The 7,507-nt window shown below is 34.0% G+C and overlaps 3 protein-coding genes across 5 annotated transcripts; 2 read left to right on the top strand and 1 right to left on the bottom strand.

The window, feature by feature from the left end:
* Nucleotides 1-2,593, top strand: LOC129580003 (probable aconitate hydratase, mitochondrial). The gene is made up of 7 exons (XM_055470193.1): nucleotides 1-73; nucleotides 151-989; nucleotides 1,060-1,208; nucleotides 1,293-1,464; nucleotides 1,573-1,784; nucleotides 1,861-2,152; nucleotides 2,217-2,593. The coding sequence occupies exons 2-7, from the start codon at nucleotides 498-500 to the stop codon at nucleotides 2,412-2,414; spliced, it is 1,515 nt and encodes a 504-aa protein (XP_055326168.1). The 5' UTR covers nucleotides 1-73; nucleotides 151-497; the 3' UTR covers nucleotides 2,415-2,593.
* A 129-nt stretch (nucleotides 2,594-2,722) lies between these two features.
* LOC129580005 (uncharacterized) lies at nucleotides 2,723-4,291 on the bottom strand. 2 transcript variants are annotated; one of them, XR_008689311.1, is made up of 4 exons: nucleotides 4,101-4,291; nucleotides 3,854-3,997; nucleotides 2,905-3,773; nucleotides 2,723-2,814 (listed from the first exon to the last, which is right to left on the bottom strand). XR_008689311.1 is itself a non-coding variant. In XM_055470196.1 (3 exons), the coding sequence occupies exons 1-3, from the start codon at nucleotides 4,137-4,139 to the stop codon at nucleotides 3,513-3,515; spliced, it is 444 nt and encodes a 147-aa protein (XP_055326171.1). In that variant the 5' UTR covers nucleotides 4,140-4,291; the 3' UTR covers nucleotides 2,723-3,512. The 2 variants fall into 2 exon arrangements, 1 of the variants encoding a protein (XP_055326171.1); XM_055470196.1 differs by having other exon boundaries at nucleotides 2,723-3,773.
* A 131-nt stretch (nucleotides 4,292-4,422) lies between these two features.
* LOC129580004 (uncharacterized) lies at nucleotides 4,423-6,144 on the top strand. Of its 2 annotated transcripts, none has more exons than XM_055470194.1 (3): nucleotides 4,423-4,569; nucleotides 4,657-4,787; nucleotides 4,866-6,144. In XM_055470194.1, exons 2-3 carry the CDS (start codon nucleotides 4,728-4,730, stop codon nucleotides 6,126-6,128), a joined length of 1,323 nt encoding a protein of 440 aa, XP_055326169.1. In that variant the 5' UTR covers nucleotides 4,423-4,569; nucleotides 4,657-4,727; the 3' UTR covers nucleotides 6,129-6,144. The 2 variants fall into 2 exon arrangements, with proteins under 2 accessions (XP_055326169.1, XP_055326170.1); XM_055470195.1 differs by having other exon boundaries at nucleotides 4,481-4,592.
* Nucleotides 6,145-7,507: the final 1,363 nt, after the last annotated feature.

Genomic DNA, 7,507 nt, shown 5'->3' with positions numbered 1-7,507 from the left:
CCATAAATAGTACATATCAAATATTATGAATCCTATTGTTGTCGCACGACAGCTGGTCAAAAGTATGGCGTCGGTAAGTAAACCGTCTATCTAAATGACTATATTTGTTTTTATTTAAGAGAATGATTTCGATTTTAACAACTTTTTTAGGTTTCTGGAAGCCCGGATCTGGTATCATCCATCAGATCATTTTGGAGAATTACGCCTTCCCGGGATTGTTGATGATTGGTACAGACTCGCACACACCAAACGGTGGAGGATTGGGTGGCTTGTGCATTGGTGTTGGTGGTGCTGATGCTGTTGATGTTATGGCCAATATTCCATGGGAACTTAAATGCCCAAAAGTGATCGGTGTACATTTGAGTGGAAAGATTAGCGGATGAACATCACCAAAAGATGTTATCCTTAAGGTGGCCGATATTTTGACTGTAAAAGGTGGTACGGGTGCTATTGTAGAATACTATGGAAAGGGTGTTGACTCAATTTCATGTACCGGTATGGCAACAATCTGTAACATGGGTGCTGAGATCGGTGCTACCACATCAACCTTCCCATTCAAAGGCCGTATGTCTGACTATTTGAAATCAACTGGTAGAGGTGATATTGCCGCTGAAGCTGCAAAATACCAAGCAAAACTTTTATCAGCTGATAGCGGTGCTGAATACGATCAAGTCATCGATATTGATTTGGATAAACTCGAACCACATGTTAACGGTCCATTCACTCCAGATCTTGCTCATCCAATCACAAAACTCGGCGAAAATTCAAAGAAAAACGGATATCCATTAGACATTCGTGTTGGTTTGATTGGTTCATGCACAAACTCATCTTACGAAGACATGGGTAGATGTGCTTCAATTGCAAAGAATGCTATGAACCACGGAGTTAAATCAAAGATTCCGTTCAACGTCACACCAGGATCTGAGCAAATTCGTGCTACAATCGAACGAGATGGAATTGCTGAAACATTCAGAGAGTTTGGAGCTACTGTAAGTATTAGAAATTCATTTCAAGATATTTTTAGTCAACGAATAAGAATTTACTTTCGATTTTTCATAGGTATTGGCTAATGCTTGCGGTCCATGCATTGGACAGTGGGATCGTAAAGATGTGAAAAAGGGTGAGAAGAACACAATCGTTACATCATACAATCGAAACTTTACCGGACGTAATGACGCAAATCCAGCCACACATTGTTTCGTCACAAGGTTTGAGAAGAATTATTTCAATTTGAAAAAAAAAAAATGTCTACAAAATCAAAAAATTTGATTATTTAAATAAAATGGTGACAGCCCTGAAATGGTGACTGCATTGTCGATCGCCGGTCGTCTCGATTTCAACCCTTTGACTGACTCCCTCAAGGGTGCAGATGGCAAAGAATTCAAACTTGAACCACCATTCGCTGATGAATTGCCAAGCAAAGGCTTTGACCCAGGCAGTGACACATATGCCGCACCACGTGAGGTAATTTTCATCAGCAATACAACATATATTTGATTAAAAACTCCATGTAAATTGTAATAAGGAAATCATGACCTATATAAAAGTTGATTCAATTCTATACGTTTACAGGACGGCTCTTCCGTTAAACTAGATGTTGATCCAAAGAGCCAACGTTTGCAATTGTTGGAACCATTCGACGCTTGGAATGGCAAGGACCTGACCGACTTAACCGTTTTGATCAAAGTCAAGGGAAAATGTACAACTGATCACATCTCAGCTGCTGGCCCATGGCTTAAATATCGTGGTCACTTGGACAACATTTCAAATAACATGTTCATTGGGTAAATATTCACCTTGATTCACATGTTAGCGTTAAATTCATATATGACTGAATTTGAATTTCTTTTTTTGTGACAGTGCTGTTAACTCAGAGAATAGCGAAGTGAACAAAATTAAGAATCAATTGACCGGCGATTGGGCTGGTGTTCCAGATGTTGCCCGTCATTATAAAGCCAACGGTGTCCAATGGGTTGCTGTTGGTGACGAAAACTACGGAGAAGGTTCATCTCGCGAGCACGCTGCTCTTGAGCCACGTCATCTCGGTGGTCGTGCTATCATTGTCAAATCATTTGCCCGTATCCACGAAACTAACTTGAAGAAACAAGGTCTTTTGCCACTTACATTCGCCAATCCATCAGACTATGATAAGGTGAGATTTGATTTAAATTACGCTTCGAACGGCTTTTAACTTTATTTCGATTTTGTAATTTTAGATTCAACCAACCGACAAAATTTCGCTTCTTGGATTGTCTAACTTGGCTCCAGGTAAATCAGTCGACTGTGAAATCAAACACGCCGATGGATCCGTAGACAAAATCAAATTAAACCACACACTCAATGACCAACAAATCACATGGTTCAAAGCTGGAAGTGCTCTCAACCGTATGAAACAAATCGCAGCCGGCAAATAAGTCATCCAAATCCATTAATCATATTGAAAGCTATTGTTGATTCGAAATATAAGAGCGAAACCGATTTCAAGAATAATATTGGCGATCAGAATTATCAATTAAAGCAAAATAAAAAGTAATGTAACTGATTTTGTATAGAAATTGCATGAATAATAAATCAAATTTCATTTAATAGAAAAGATTATTGAATATAATTTAAGAAGGCAAACTCCCAATGTTAGTTCCTCTTATGACGTCTCGCATCAAAATCATTTACAGCCGAATCATTTGTAAACTAACCAAATGAATGTACAATTCCTAAATTCAGCCAGTATTTGGCGGTGAAATAAATTGAATTTGGGCTTATTGGTGTCACTTGACTTTTGCACAGGTGATAGATCACTCCCAATTCAATTCAAATCTGGGGAAACAAAATGAATGACGTTTTTTGTGTGTTTTATACTTAGAAAATCATTTTTGGATCTACTGTGAAAACCAAACTAGGTCTTACGACGTCTTCGCCACGGATACGCAGGCCAATTGGATGTCTTTTGGCATGATTGTGACGCGTTGCTCTGTTGTAATACGCATTCGCCTCTTTTAAAGTAAGATGCGTTAGATCATATTCAAATCAATGCTGATGATCTGTCAATTGATACAAACTGAACCGATGGAAAATCTCTCTCTTTCTCTTTTTTAAACTGATCCCATGCCAACAGTGAAGTGATGTTGTCAAATAAACACCAAGCATTTTTGCTCTGTCGAATACAGTTATGTGTTGACAACACAGTGTTGTTTATTTTTGATTCGTGTTCGATACATGCAGCAAAACTCCACTCGAACGATTAATAGTAAATTTAGCACCGAATAAACAAAATATTTTGTGCTCGCATGATATGAATTGCAATCAATAAAACCGAACATTGATACAATTATGCCAACTTCTAAGAATGAATTACAAAAAATCGGTCATTTAGTCGACATTTCCACGTTGAACGAAAGACACCAAAGAAGGAAAACAGTTTTCATTGTGGAAAAGTATTTTGAATTGTTTTATTTTGAACAAAAGACAGTAAAACTGTCAATTTTTTGCACAAATTCTATTTTGATTCACATTTATTATTTATCTAATTCTTTGGAATCCTTGACGTTTGGTGATGGTTTTTGTTCATAGTCTAATTTTCGTTTGGCAATCGCGATTATTTCTTTCACGAACGAAATATCATCTGTTTGCTCCAATAAAATGGATCTATTTTCGTATATGTCCCGACAAGTGTTTGGACTATAGCCAGTTAAACGCATAAGTTCTCGAATTGCAACATTACCGTCATCATTTCTTAAATCATGCCAAATTTCTTGCTTATTTTTGGTGATATAATCCTAAAAAGACATAAAATGTATATAAATCAGTTCGAAAATATTTCATTAGAATGGTTTGTTTTACATATGAATTCAAGTACCTCTTCATCTGCCAAATCCGTTTCACCGGAATGTGATGACGCACTGTTTGATTCCGAAGCATTATCACTCTTGTGTTGTTCAATCAATAGCATTGCTTCACCAACATCTATTGGAGTCGGGTTGTTCGGCATTTCTATTATGCTCTGAAGATGAAAAAAATTTGTTTTGAAAAAAAATTAGTAACCACAAAATATTAGTGAAATAAAATATGAAATTCAATATTATTAATTGATAAACATTGCTTACAACATTCAGTTGAATTTCCTTTTCGTTTTCTTCATCCATTTTCGTAATTTTTGCGAAAACAAAACAGCCGGCTCACAACATATTGCAATGACAATACAGGTATACTATGTTTGTTCGCTTTGAAGTTGGTTGACAGCGGTGCGTGCGTTTAATTCTCATGTTATCGTCTGTATTTAATGCAGACAATTTACTTCTTCAATGCAATATTTTCATCAGTTTCAAATAATGATATTTAGATCCCATTTGAAATATGCATATGTATTTTTTATGAATAGCAGCACTGATACCATTCGTAGTTTTTTTTATGAGTGTATGTGTGACACTCTCACAGGGGAACATGACGCAGGAACTAGTATAATGTATAGTAGTTAGTTAGCTGTCAGACACCAATAAAGTCAGTGGGATTATTTCATACAATTTTTTTGCAGACTTAAAATAAAATATTTGGAGTTTTATTCGATGAAATATGGTGTTATATTGCAACGCTGTAAAGTAAATAACTTTAATTTGTACTTTTTTCTATTTTTTCATTTTCTTTCTCACTTGATGGCATTAGAAATATTGACAATAAAGTGGCAAGTATTTTAATCACTGACAAAAACATAGGACGATATTAAATCATTTGGTATGCTACGCAAAGCGATTACCAAAAAAAATCTTTCTTTCGCTGAAAACGATGAACTTGTGGTAAATTTATTGTGTTATTTATTTAGTCGCTACTTTTGAAAATAATGTTCTCAAATTTATTTCTTCTATTGTATCTAGACAAACGGCGTTAACAGACGACCTCAGTCTGAATTGAAACGTAAAATGAAACATGAAAATTCCAGTTCGCATAAAATACCAAAAAAATTCGACGATATGTGTGACTATGCTATTGAAATGATTTTATCCTACTTGGAATTAGCAGATTTGGCAAATATTTCCGATGTCAGTAAACGCCTGCAAACTATTGCTAAATCAATATATTCTCGAAAACACGCACATCGTTTGATATGTATTGATGCTTTTCAATTTGATTTGGATACAGTCCATTTTAGTTTTTATTGTAAAATCAAACCAATCATTAGAATTAATGATGCAAAAGTGTGGTTTAAATTGATTCGTAATTTCGGTGAATCCATCAAATATATTTATGTTCATTCTGATAATTATTCAAGTAGATGGCATGAAAGAAATACACCGAGCTCCTACAAGTACGTTATCGAATACATTTTAGAGTATTGTGCAGATTCATTGGAAGTATTAGAATTTTTTGCATTTCCATTTTTGCCATTAAATAAGCCATTAACAAAACTTAAAAAATTCATTGGACACACTAGAGATGTGAGTTTTGATGCAATAGAATACATGCCGAATCTCAACTATCTGTTTTTATCATGTATTCCAATAACATTAGAAAGAAAATGTTTTCCACATATGGATGAATTCAGAACAACTTTGAAGAGTAGAAAAGATGTTGATTCATTCATTTCTTTTTTACATATGAATCGTCAAATCAAAAAATTGTGGTTAGCATTTCCATCAGATGATTCCTTCGATTTAATTATTCCATCGTTGAATGAAATTTTACCAGAATTGAAAACTTTGAAAATACAAGCAAACTATAAATCAAAAAGAGATCGAATTCCATTTTCTCGGTTCAAAACAATTGATACATTTTCATGTAGTGGTTCTTCACCTGAAAAATTTTATGGATCATTTGTGTTCAATGATTTCAAAAGATTGTCTTTTAGCCCTATTCAGGACAGCAGCGATGTATCTTGGATGAACTTGACGTTACATATGAAAAATTTGAAAATACTAAAGATACGTAGCAAAATTTTTATAAAAAATTGTCAAATTCTGCTCAGCGAATTATCTGAGTTGGAATTAATTATAATACAATTTAGTACGCAACATGAAAACAATGTTTTGACCCAAATTTTTGGCAACCAATGGAAACAGATACTAATGGAAAGAAACGAACTTTATTCTGGTGGTTCTTTTGGCGATATTTATAAACTGAAATTTCAACGCAAGAAATAAGAATGTTTGAAACGAATTCTGTTTATTTTTCACCATTTTGCATGTGTAATTGTATATTTATATTCCTTTTTATTATCTATTATAATTTCTACGGTGATAATTTCTCCCCTACAAAAATAAATAGAAATTGTGGCCGCACACCTATCTATACTTAAAGTAAGAATAAAAAACATGAAGCAAAGACATTGGAATAAAAAAAAAATGTAAAATAATTTTATTACAAACGAAAATACAGTAGCTGTGTGAAGGAGATGCATAGTCAAACATTTTCATTCACAATTTTTGTTTTTATTTATTTTTTAACATTAGAAAAGAAAAAAAATTTACGCACACACATATTCAAAAAACTTACTCATTTACATTCCTTCTCACATGTGAAGATTTAATTTTCACTTTTACCACTTTTTATTGTGGTTGTTGATGTTAACGATGGTACCCGATTTCCCACCTTTTGAATCATTCCCATTGCCTTTAAACGATGTGAAATTGTTTGGTGAGTAACTCCTGGTGTATTTGCAAGTTCTTCTTGCGTTTTTGATGAATCTTCATTGATTAATGTCTTCAATTCTCCATCTTCAAACTTTATTGGTGGTCCAACCTGCTTTTTATCTTCCAAGTCAAAATTTCCACTTTTAAACTGTCCAAACCACTTATAACATGTTCGCTCAGCTAGAGCTTGATCACCATAAACATCTAATAAAATACGATTACTTTCAGGAGCGTTTTTCTTCATATTAAAGTAATGAAGTAAAACTCTACGCAAAAACACTTTTTTTGGTGATGGTACCGGTGCTGGTACCCAAATTCTAGCCGGTAGCATATATTCTTTTTAAAAAATTTGGTGTGTATTAACAACTTCTTCTTGCGTTTGCGATGAATCTCCATTGACTAATGTCTCCAACTCTTCATCTCCAAACTTTCTTTACGTTCCAGCTTGCTCTTCATCTTCAAAGACAAAATTACCTCTTTTAAACCACTTCTGACACGTTCGCTCAGCTAGAGCATGATCACCATAAACTTCTACTAAAATACGATTGAAGACTCTTTATGAAGTAAAATTCCATGCAAAAACTCTTTATTTGGTACAAAATTGCTCATTTTCAATGATGATAAAAAATATTATTGTTTACACTTCAACAAAAATAACAAGAGTTGTGTGGTTTTAGCGTTTCTTTCCAAAACTGGTTTCAACCTTTTTTTCACACATTTACATTGATTTACAGTGTATAAAACACATGCAAAACAAATATACATGCATCATGTGTATGCGCATGACTTTTTTCTTCTTTTAGAATTTAAAAAAGTCAATCGCACATGCATTGAATGCATGCAAATAAAAATTGAATGCATGCAAACTAGACCAAAATAACATTTTTTTT

This window comes from Sitodiplosis mosellana, unplaced genomic scaffold (genome assembly GCF_009176505.1).
Source record: "Sitodiplosis mosellana isolate CC-2019 unplaced genomic scaffold, AAFC_SMos_1.0 Smas_scaffold_6885, whole genome shotgun sequence".
Classification (NCBI taxonomy): Eukaryota; Metazoa; Arthropoda; class Insecta; order Diptera; family Cecidomyiidae; genus Sitodiplosis; species Sitodiplosis mosellana.
Note: the sequence above shows the minus strand (reverse complement) of the source record. Positions and strands in the feature narration are given on the sequence as shown.

Bases quoted from the DNA above. Each gene is read 5' to 3' on its own strand.
- LOC129580003 (XM_055470193.1), top strand. From the start codon at position 498: ATGGCAACAATCTGTAACATGGGTGCTGAGATCGGTGCTACCACATCA. The intron at 1,465-1,572 runs GTAATTTTCATC...ATACGTTTACAG, and splicing joins CATATGCCGCACCACGTGAG to GACGGCTCTTCCGTTAAACT. The intron at 1,785-1,860 runs GTAAATATTCAC...TTTTTGTGACAG, and splicing joins TCAAATAACATGTTCATTGG to TGCTGTTAACTCAGAGAATA.
- LOC129580005 (XM_055470196.1), bottom strand. From the start codon at position 4,139: ATGGATGAAGAAAACGAAAAGGAAATTCAACTGAATGTT. The intron at 3,998-4,100 runs GTAAGCAATGTT...TTTCATCTTCAG, and splicing joins AGGAAATTCAACTGAATGTT to AGCATAATAGAAATGCCGAA. The intron at 3,774-3,853 runs GTACTTGAATTC...ATGTCTTTTTAG, and splicing joins CGGATTTGGCAGATGAAGAG to GATTATATCACCAAAAATAA.
- LOC129580004 (XM_055470194.1), top strand. From the start codon at position 4,728: ATGCTACGCAAAGCGATTACCAAAAAAAATCTTTCTTTCGCTGAAAAC. The intron at 4,788-4,865 runs GTAAATTTATTG...TATTGTATCTAG, and splicing joins CTGAAAACGATGAACTTGTG to ACAAACGGCGTTAACAGACG.